We start from the raw sequence: 11277 nt of genomic DNA, 5'->3' as shown, positions 1-11277 counted from the left end.
AGTTACGTCACCATCAACGAGCCAATAACGGACCACCATTCTTACCCGACATACATATAGGCCTACCCGATATATATATATATATATATATACACACACACACACATCGCATATTTCACGTATAATTGATTTCTACTTGGGACATTTTTGTATTGCGCATTGTTAATGAGATCATTTGCATATTTGAATAAATGAGCAGAAATACTTTTCTGCTAAGTGAATTAATATTTTATCTTATTCAGGTGTAAGGATGTTTGCATTGTAACCATTGGGTATGTTTATAGTGTCTAATTAGCATAGATTATGCATATAATGATAATACATGGTCATTTTCATTTTATTGATGTTCCAAGTAGGCTACTTTATGCTCTTACAAATAGTAGCCTATTATTCCTGTGCATCCAACCATTGCAGAGGCAGTATCTGGTTAGGATGCCTCTCGGGCGCCTCCCTAGGGAGGTCCTCGACGCACATCCCACTGGGAGGAGACCCCGGGGCAGACCAAGGCACAGTTGGAGGAAATACATCGACTGGCCTTGGAATGTCTCGGAATCCCCCAGGAGGAAGTCACTAATGTTGCTCTGGAGAGGGAAGTCTGGAGCTCTCTGGTGGAGCTGTTGCCCCCGCGACCCGACTACGGATAAGCGGTTGAAGATGGATGGATGGATGGACCATGATGGTATGAAAACCTCACCCCACCACTTTGTCATACTTCCCCTCATTAAGCCATTGCAAGACTCTTACAATATCATCCGAGTGTGCAAATAGGCTATACACTGCAGTCCAAAGTCCTCTGCCATGTCAATCAGGAGATCCAGGTACCATTTGCTGACTGTCATTTGGTGGTATAGAGGGACAACTTCCATGGTATCAACCAATGATGTTCTTCTCTCTGAGGTTGTTACTGCTTTCATGAAGGTAGTCCAAGACCTTAGAAGAGGTGGTTGCTCCATCTTCACTGATGAGATCAGGCTGATATCATAAAAAAATAACTCATACATCTGCACGACACTAGAATAATTACTTGTTTGCATTGCTGTGCAAATCTCATCTAAAAACAATTGTATATACAAATATGCTATATTTGATAAAAATGTGAATATGTTGTGGCCTAAAGCCAATTCTGTCAGCCTACTGCCAAATTATCCATACACAGATTATCAAATTATATGTGTCAAATATGGTAATTAACTCATTAATTATGAACAATACACAAATATACATTGCAGACATGGATTCTACAGGAAAAAAATACATGAGGATCAACTGAGAAAAGTCTGGTACGCCCTTTTATGGAATAGTTACAGCGTTTTCCGTGTCTATAAGGGTGTTCCGTTGCTGCAGGTCCTGCACCTCTTCTGGAGAGCCTCAAAGTAGGTGGCCTGCACGGGCTTGTAACACTCCAACACTTGTACTGCATCCTGTATTTTAAACCACTCCCTCTTTCTTCCAATGTTGACCGAGTCCTCCCAGTCGTCCAGCAGCTCGGTCACAACCATGGCGTAGACGTACGTCCTGTGTTTCTTAGCTCGGTTCTCAAACGCTCCAATGAAGCGGCCCAGCGTCCCCTTGATGCCGGCCTCTTCGCACACTTCTCGAGACGCGGCAGTGTTGGGCTCCTCCTCGGGCTCTATTCCTCCACCAGGGACGACCCATTGGTCAGGATGCCCACTGCTGCTCACCAGCAGCACCTCCTCTTCCGTCTCGCTCCTGAAGCACAGACACGCCGCCCGCTTCTTGTACCCGTCCGCGTCGTACGTCCGCGTCTGGTTGGACCTGAGCTTCACCATGTCGGGGTGTGTAGGGTGGGGGCTCAGAAGTATAGCCGAGCACAGTTGAGGCTCTACTAAGTTCTTAATTATGAGGAGAAACGTCCTCCTTCGGGAACTGACGTTTTGCTTTAAGAGATTTCCTCTTCGCAAACCTAGGAACACATCTTCGCCGTTGCAACTGGTGCGGGTTTAATATGCTTATTCTTAAGCAACGCTGTGCACAAGCTGTACCACTACACTCACAGTATAAGTCAGAGTTAAAATGATCTATGTCCAGTAGTTCACCTGACTTATATATTATATTAACAGCCAACGTATTGATGACGTTGCCTTACTTTATATGGTGTTTTGCTCTCAAAGAGACACAGAGATCTCTAATATCGACTGCTACTCTGAGTCCAAGGGATAAACTGATGCCTGACGTCATAGGATAGGAGTTGGACCCTCATCACAGACTAGCCTTATGCAGTCCCAGATCCACTCGGGAGGGCATGCCGTTAGTTGACCTCGTTAACCTCACCTGCACACCACAGATTTATAAATTGAACAGGGCTGCTAACGTCACTGGTGACGTAATAGGGCAATATGTGAATGTATAAATACACTATCAACTTTATTTATTCATATCTGAAGAGCTTATTTGCATGAATATGTGAATAAGCTCAGAATCAAGCGATGAAGGAACGCTCTCTGTCACCAGCCCCTGTGGGGGTCCACCCAGGGCCACCGCTCCCCTCCGGGAGCCCCCTGCCACTGGCCCCTGTGGGGGTCCACCCAGGACCACCACTCCCCAATGATCAGAGCGGCCAGTACCCTTCGCTGGGGTCTCACCTGAACGTTTGCGTTCCGCTGCCAAATCAGGTGGCAGGTCACAGGTTTGGGGTGCATAAGGTAGGTATCTTCCAACATCCGGACGGAACTATTTTGAAACAGCTCAAACCATCACAGAGTGGCCAGCAAGAGATGCAATTTTATAGCATGGTGTATGCAGAGGACTGCTGCGATCCGTGTCTTTTGGAACTCCAAAACAACCTGCCTGAATATTACGGCACCTGGTCCTCTCCGTCCAACCCCACAGACCTGTACCTGAAACTAGAGGACGTAACGCGTCGATTCATCAAGCCGTGCATCATGGACGTCAAGCTGGGCCGCCAAACATACGACCCATCCGCCTCGCGAGAGAAACGAGAACGTCGCATCGGAAAATACCCTCTGATGAAAGAAATGGGCTTTGCGGTTCTCGGCATGAGGATATATGACGCGTGCAGTGACAGTTTTGACCTCTACGATAAGAGCTATGGAAGAGGGCTAACTACAGACACTGTTATTAAAGACGGACTCGCCAAGTTCTTCCACGGCGGAGCAGGTCTGCGGAAGGACGCCGTGCTGGCCAGCATTCAGAAAGTACGCCGCATCCTCCGCTGGTTCCAATCCCAACAGCAGCTCGTCTTTTACGCGAGCTCCTTGCTCTTCGTCTATGAGGGCTTCCGCTCCTCTATCAGCTCTCCGCCCTCGTCGAGCCAGGAAAACAACCTGCTGTGGAAACACGTCGCCGAGAGAGAACCACCGCCAGACGGAAACAGCATCCGATCACGACGGGAGAGCCAGCTGGGGGAGGAAGAGGAGCAGAAGGGCGAAGGTGAGACGGCGAGAAGAGCGCCACGGTGGGACAAAGAGATGGAGGGACTGAAGGAAGGCGGGGAAGAGGTGGAGGTCCGCATGATTGACTTTGCACATACGTTCTCCAGCGATGGCCACGACCACGGCTACACCTACGGCCTGAAACACCTGCTGGTGGTGCTGGAGCAGATTCTACACGGCTCTTCCTAGGTGGCACTGTGGAGCAGATTCTACACGGCTCCTCCTAGGTGGCGCTGTGGAGCAGATTCTACACGGCTCCTCCTAGGTGGCGCTGTGGAGCAGATTCTACATGGCTCCTCCTAGGTGGCGCTGTGGAGCAGATTCTACGCGGCTCCTCCTAGGTGTCTGTCTCTCCAAGAGACTCTGGTCTCTCCTCGCTCCAATCCTCCTCCTCTCGTCCACAGCGTGTCCTCTGTGGTCTGGAGGACACTATAGTTCTGAGAGTGAGTAAATCCTACAATGAAGAGGCCGGTTGATTTTTATTAGTATTATTATTATTATTATTTTTAGTTTAAAGTTTTATCTGGTGTCCCACCCGTTTTTTTTTATTTTTTTATTAATGAACAGATAATTAGGAAATGATTAATTAGGTTGATATATTTTTTAGAGGTGTTAGCCCCTCCTCCCTGCCCAGCTTTGTGTGTCTGTGTGTACCACGGAAATGATTTGATTGGCTGAGCACGGAATGTGATGTATGATAAGAGCGGCCCCCTTTTTAGCATTAGTCTGATTGTCCAGATGTTCTGGTAGGGCATGAACACCTTTCATGTTTGTAGTTTTCCTTTTTGCAGGTTTAATGTGCCTTTATTCAATAGCAGTTGTTTTTTTTGTTTCTATCTATTTCTCTTTATTATTGTATCTGTCATGTGAGTAGAGCCTGCAGTGCAGCCCTCACAGCTATATATATATATATATATATATATATATATATATACACACACACACACACATACATATATATACAGTATATATACACGTGCCTTTACCTCTAGGCTAAACAGCAGGGAAACGGAACTGGGTTGAACTTAATTTTGACCCGTGCATGATTAATTCAATATCCAGTCGTTGAATCTCTTTTGGATATGTCAATCCATTTATTAACAACATCCACTTTTTTGCAGCAGTACTCAAAACTTAAATATAACTGTAAACTTACAAACAAACAAACTGAACCACCGACCACGCACAGTCGTCTTCCCCTGTCGCACCTGAGTGCCATCACCTAGTGACAGGTAATAAAGGTAACCATGAAACCACCCACCGTTCTGACTGACTGATTGACGGCATGATATAGAAGGACACATTAAATTAATTCAAATAAATAATACAACAATAAACAAAAGCATTTTGGCTCCAACACACCGGCCCCTAATTGGGAATGGCAGGAGGCTGTGAGCAAATTATTTCAATATTTACATAATGGAGCCAAGAATTTATACAAAATAACTAAAAAACAATCCTTTTGTCCGTTTAAGTGTCTGCTTCGTGAAGCTTGGTTACTGATCTATTTAGTGTGCTGGTTTTGGTTTTCAGCCGTGCAGAACGCACTAGTCCTTTCCGGTCGGGATAGGACTAGTGCGTTCTGCAGTTTAGAGGCATTGGTACCTATCAATAACTCATCATCCGCTTGAATGCGTGGAAGAACAAGTTACAACCCATTCAAATATGGCCAGCTCCTCTTTAATGATGTTACTGGTCGTAACAGGCATTTTCTTCTGAGTGTAAACCTTGGGCAGGTCATAGAACTGTTCTCCCGTGAGGCTTGAGATTTCCAGGTCCGTCAGCATATAGCTGGAGACAATGGTTAGTAAGCCGATTTTGGCTTTCCTTCCATTCAGATTAAACGTTTTCATCAGGGCCTCGGAAGAAAAGGTGTCGGTACTGCCGGGATCAAGGAATGCATAGGTTTCAATTATTTTGTGTCCCTTGCTGGACTTCACCTGTACAGGTAAGATTGACAGAACACCGGCCCCCGTTTGTCCAAAAGTCTGCAAAGAGACCTGTGCATTACTCACCGATGGTTTCTTTGGTTGGTTTGTATATGTGTTGCTTGCTCTCTGCTATTGATCAAATTCGATATAAAGACTGGGATGTTTTTTGTTGCACACCTTGCAAATCAAACTGTCATCACAAAATGTACTCAAATGTCCAATGTGAAGGCAGCCAAAACAGATTCCTTTTTGCTTTATAAAAGTAACCTTGTCCCTGTGTGACTTCTTCTCCATCTGTGGACATTGGTCGAGAGTGTGATCTTTAGAACAGCATACACAAGTGTTGGTGTTGTGAGAAGATGCGAACGTGTGGAGATCCTGCTTGGTCTTCTACTTCTGTCTCCTTTGAAGTTGGGTTTGCTCTGCGACTTAATTTTGTGACTTCACGTGGTCTCGAACAAACACAGTAGTAAGTGAGTTCGCCTCCTTATTGTCTACAGTCATCTTCGTTACTATAGTGTTTAAACGTCAGTGTCATTTCGACAGTTTAGCACTCAGTTCCTCTCCGTAATTCTTCGTCGTTTTTGAACGCTCTGAAGCTTGTTTTGCTCGCTCGTTAGCCGCTCAGCCTAGCAGCCTGCTGCTCAGCAGCAGCGGCGCGCAATCGCTCCTCTCCTTTCTTTTATTCCCGCATGCACCACCGCCGCTCTTTCCTTCCTCCTGGATTTGCACGATCCGTGCGAGTTGGAGCTCCACGCGTCTTGACAGCGAGGAGCTCCTCTTCTCCTCGGGAAGCACCAGCCGCGCCGCCACCACCATCATTCCCGACACAGGCATGTCACACACGCGCACACACACGCCCTTCCTGCGTTGGCGTCTGTCACCGTCTGTGAATGCGCCGTCCGATGTCTCGCTAAAACCCTGCTTTTTATGACTTTAATTTGTTCTTAGGTTGGTTCTGAGTTATGATAGCCCTGTCTATCCGCTACTCATCCATTAAGATGTTTTAATCATCAGAACTTTTAATAGCCCATAATCACTACAAACCGGTCAGCTCGTCAAAGTGCTACTGCTACCATCATCAACCAGATGAGAACGTTGACGACTCAACTGTCCCTACAAACCTGAAGACTACACCGCTACATGCTAGACCTGATCTTCGCAACATGGCTCCATTAGGAGCCCTTGTGCGTAAGTACTGTTTTGGACCCTCCTCACTATTGAGCATCCATCTATCATATAACCTACACCAGACCACCACATCGCGTATGTACCACTGCTTCTCGGTTACTACCCAGCCACAGCCACCGGCTAACAACGACACCAATTGTTCTAGAAAGACCTGTGTACTGGCGATACATTTTCTTCTTTTAGAATGGCACCACTTACCCCGGTGGTGAGTGGGACGAGCTATCCTGTCTGAGGTCCGAGCTCCACAGCATTGAGGGACTCCTAGGTGATGTCCTCCGCAGGAAATCCGCCGTCCTTTCCCGGCTGGGAACATGACATGACAACGACATGAACAACGAATTTGTTAACAACAATGTGGTCAGGGGGTACCTCATTCATTCGAGCTTCTCCATGAGGGAACTGTATTTCAGAATCCTCAGGTATTTTGTCTGCAGGAGCTTCGGCAACGTTCACCTCTACAATTTTGCGAAGGGAATCCCCTGGAAGATGCAGAGCCCAGAGGAGATGGGCAGGAAGAAGAAGGGGGAGGGGGAGGAGGAGAAGGAGCCAACTATCGTCAAAGGCCTTATGCCTGAGGAGCCCAGACCAAAGCCAGAGGACGATCCACGGAGTCCAACCCTCTTCCGGACAGGTCCCGGAAGAAGTGGACTGAGGCTGAGGAGGCCCTCATAACCCTAGAGGGAAGTCTCCAAGCGGGATACACTCACTACACTTTGGAGTGTATGAAACAACACATGGCCATAAGAACGTTTAAGGCGTTCAAACACCGCCGAGTGAAGGATAGTCATTCTTTTGTTTCGTTTTTTTGTTTTTAGAAGTCACCTGAAGCAGGTCGTTTTTGTTTTGACTCCCCATGCCCCATGAGGCAGGCTTTGTAGCCCACATTGTTCAAGGGTGAGTGTTTGTGAGGGGCACGGTGGCACAGTTGGTGGTGCTGTCGCCTCACAGCTAGAAGGTCCCGCTCACCCGGGCCACACGTTCCACCAACTCCGCCCACCAGCCTCCTCCTGCTTCTCAGCAGCAACAACAGACTCGTGCCCGGCCCACTTCTCTGCTCCCCCCTCCCTCACCTGTGCAACGGCTGGCACACGCTCCGTCTGCTTCAAACAAACCCCCCCCCCCCACCAACCTCTTCCATCCCCCCTCCCCTCACGAGCATGCTGGCGTTCGTGGTTCCGCCCACTTCCAAAACCCCTGTGTTGCCTTTAAGGCAAATGTTCTATTTTTCTGTGGTTGAATTTCTGTTTACCTTAGAAGGGCTTTGAGTACTTTATTTTGAAGGTGGTTACCAGTGCTTATTTTGAAAACTCTTTGTATTTAATGAGAGTCACTTCCTGTCAGCACCATTTTCATGCAGCAGTGCACAGAGATCACAGGCTGTTCAGAGCTGTGAGCCTAGAATCCCATCTAACCCACTTGGAAGCATTTTAGAGGCAATGCCGTAAGTTGTTGTGTTGATTTCAGTTAACTTTCTGTACAACTTTGTGAATTTGTGTACATGTTTATTTGTAAGAGGAAAGTTATTTATATAACAATGTTTGCTGCTGTTTGCAGAGCATAGTAGCCTAGAGTGCACAGGTGTAGGGCATCCTGCTAATTGCCTTGGTGTGTGTAGGTCATTTAGCTACTCACCTGCTTTCTTTTTACTTTGAAATTATGTCAATTAAGAACAAACCCTGAATGTTTGTATTGTTGTTATGTTTGCAGTTTTCACCGTCATGTCATGAGGAAGAGCAACAGTAAATGGTCAAATCTTACTTCGTCTCTGTCTTCATTGGCTGCGGTTTAACTCGGTGTTTAGTGACAGTTCTCTACACTGCATGAGAACACTACACCCCCCTACAAGATGTCTTCAGCCGCCTCCTTCTCCTCCTCCACAGGCAACAGCACCGCCCCGCAGGGCGCCCGGCCTTCTATCCCCGTTTGGCTGGAACCCCTGCTGGAATGTGCGATCTGCTTGGAGCCGAATGACCGGACCGCCAAGGCATGGATTAAAGTTTCAGTCATTTGGGGATTCCATAGAAGGCAGTAGTCGCGGCCCTGAAAATGGCAGATCTACAAGCTCACAGCACGCCACGCTGCGAGGTGTTGTGAGCTTGTAGATCTGCTATTTTTCAGTTATTATAGATATTTTAAGATGACAGAGTATTTGAAGTTGTCAAACTAGCAATAGGATTCGTGTTCAGAAGTAACTTCCATGAAACATGAATGGCCTCTAGGACAGTGGTTCCTAAAGTGGGGTCTGGGGACCCCCATGGGTCCTTGAGGGAGTTTCAGGGGGTCCCCAGCTAAATCATAGTTTGGAACCAAATCGACCCTTATGGGGTCCACATTGATTTTACACTATAAATTGGGGATCTCGGAGATAGAAATGCCATTAAATGGGGGTCTGTAGACTAATTCATGTCAAACTGGGGATTCTTGAAATTAAACGGGTTGAGAATCACTGCTAGAGCCGTAAAAACCTTCTCTCATGGGAGAATGGCATATCTTTTCAAAAGGGGGGGTCCGTGGGCTACTTAACTGGCTTATGGCCAGTGACGTGCCTGACGTAGTGAAAGCATTAATGTCAATTTGGGGGTCCTAACATGAAAAGGTTTGGGTACCACTGCCGTAGGATAGTTCATAAAAGCAAAGGTTATTTCTTTCAACTGGTCGGCTGTATGTATTGTATGTACTGTAACAGCAGCAACACAGGTTTTAGAATGACATCTTACAGACTGTGTTCATTATGTATTTAGAATGACAATACCTAAACATCCACATCTTTACATACTGTGTTCATTATTTATCTTTTCAGGAAACGAATCACTATTGGGTGGAGGAGGAGGGTCTGCTTTGCTTTCACACTGTTTCACTAATCAGATTATGGGACAAAAGCGGTCCGGTGTTGAGAGTCATGAGGTTTTCTGTTGCTTCTATTCCATGTGAAGATGCTCTCCTGTCAGCACACCTTCCACCGGCAGTGCCTCCAGGAAAAGGTGCTGAGCTGCAGCCAGCCAGCCTGTCCTTTGTGCCGACGCCCTCCCGCGGAACATGTTCCTGGGGCAGGTGCTGGACTCCATCTCAGGTCTGTACTGCTTTTATATATATATATAAAAGGAAAACCAACCTCCCTCCCCCCCCTCTCCCACAACCTCTTCCATCCCCCCTCCCCTCACGAGCACGCTGGCGGTCACGGTTCCGCCCATTTCCGACCCCCCCCCTCCAAGATGACTTCAGCCGCCTCCTTCTCCTCCTCCACAGGCAACAGCACCGCCCCGTAGGACGCCCGGCCTTCTCTCCCTGTTTGGCTGGAACCCCTGCTGGAATGTGCGATCTGCTTGGAGCCGAATGACCGTCAGGTCGTGGAACATGTGGTACGAAGACGGGATGGACGAGACAGTTGAAGTTCTACACATTTAGAGCATGTATGTATGTAGGCCTGTGTGACAAAGATGTGGAACTAGATGAATTGCAGATTGATAAAATTGAACAGATACAGAAACAAAGTAGTTTTATTCCCGACCGGTGGAGGGCAGCATTACGCCTCACTGTGAGCTTCTTTTGATTTCCGGCAGGCATGGACATTGACCACCATCGACCAGACCACGCTGCAACTGCGGACAAGATGGCGGTGAACATCCTTGTTCAAATAAGAACTGGTGCACCACTATTGGATATTCCTGTCAAAATGATTGTGCCTGGGATCCAGCCATATAGGCCTATGACCTTTCGAGATCTGTGGGAGCTGGCGAATAAATATGGCAAAGTCTAGAAAAGGATGATCCTCGCCCGGCCTTCTCTTCCCGTTTGGCTCCATGGAACCCCTGCTGGAATGTGCGATCTGCTTGGAGCCGAATGACCGGACCGGTCCGGTGATTTCAGTCATTTGGGGATTCCATAGAAGCCAGTAGTCGCGTCCCATTTGAAAAAGTATGAAGTTCAACGTTGGCTGATATTTAATGCACATCCTATAATTCTGTTGAGGATATGTGAATATGGGACGCTTCCTAATGCATTGTGCCATGATCTTCCTCTGATGTAGGTAATGCCTAAAAAGGATGGCTTTAGAATTGAAATGACAACGGTCATATACTTTCCCCAGGTATTTGAGTCGGAGGTGCTGGCACAGCAAGCCTCTTCAGGTGCCCTGAAAGACCTGATAGAGGGTATGGTGACTGTGCTGTCAGACAAAAGGGTGAATGAGCTGTCGGATGGAGCCGAGGTCATCCGCTCTGTTAATAAACTTATGGGGCTGCTTCTATTGAAGGCTGATCAGACAAATGTGCTCGTGTATGTGTGCTTTCAGTTGTTCTCCTTATTTGATATTTTAGTCTGAATTTGAATCAGTCACCAAGCTCTCCCTGGCGGTTACACACCGCCATTCAGAAACACCGCCATTCAGAACCCTAACCCTAACCCTAACCCTAACCTAACCCTAACCGGGTTTCTGAATGGCGGTGTTTCTGAATGGCGGTGTTTCTGAATGGGGGTCTGTTCCCCTCCCTGGCTGACCTCAGGGTCATCTTTGGGATTTGAGGCAACGGTGGTAGAAACGACTTCCACTTAGCTTTCCACCGATCCAGCCACACAGCCATCGGACCATCCATCTCTTGGAAACTCTACTCCGCACATCTGCAGATAATCGCGCCCGGTTGCTCTGCAGTGTGTGCCTGTGCTAATGTGCTCTGAGAAGTCAACTGACTCACAGTCATTTAGCCAAAAGGACACTGGAATCCAACCCGTTTTATGCTCTCCAT

The 11277-nt window shown here is 47.4% G+C and overlaps 2 protein-coding genes across 2 annotated transcripts; one reads left to right on the top strand and one right to left on the bottom strand.

Moving 5' to 3' along the window:
* Nucleotides 1–1319: 1319 nt before the first annotated feature.
* On the bottom strand, nt 1320–1790 carry LOC310866790 (diphosphoinositol polyphosphate phosphohydrolase 1-like; the record flags this gene model as incomplete). The annotated part of the gene is made up of 1 exon (XM_083776533.1): nt 1320–1790. The coding sequence occupies one exon, from the start codon at nt 1788–1790 to the stop codon at nt 1320–1322; it is 471 nt and encodes a 156-aa protein (XP_083632659.1).
* Nucleotides 1791–2447: 657 nt separating this feature from the next.
* LOC310866882 (inositol polyphosphate multikinase-like) lies at nt 2448–3602 on the top strand (the record flags this gene model as incomplete). The annotated part of the gene is made up of 1 exon (XM_083776678.1): nt 2448–3602. One exon carries the CDS (start codon nt 2448–2450, stop codon nt 3600–3602), a length of 1155 nt encoding a protein of 384 aa, XP_083632804.1.
* Nucleotides 3603–11277: the final 7675 nt, after the last annotated feature.

The sequence above is a fragment of the Protomyctophum parallelum genome (assembly GCF_964188405.1).
Source record: "Protomyctophum parallelum genome assembly, chromosome: 11".
Lineage (NCBI taxonomy): Eukaryota > Metazoa > Chordata > Actinopteri > Myctophiformes > Myctophidae > Protomyctophum > Protomyctophum parallelum.
This window is presented reverse-complemented; position numbering and strand designations above follow the sequence as displayed.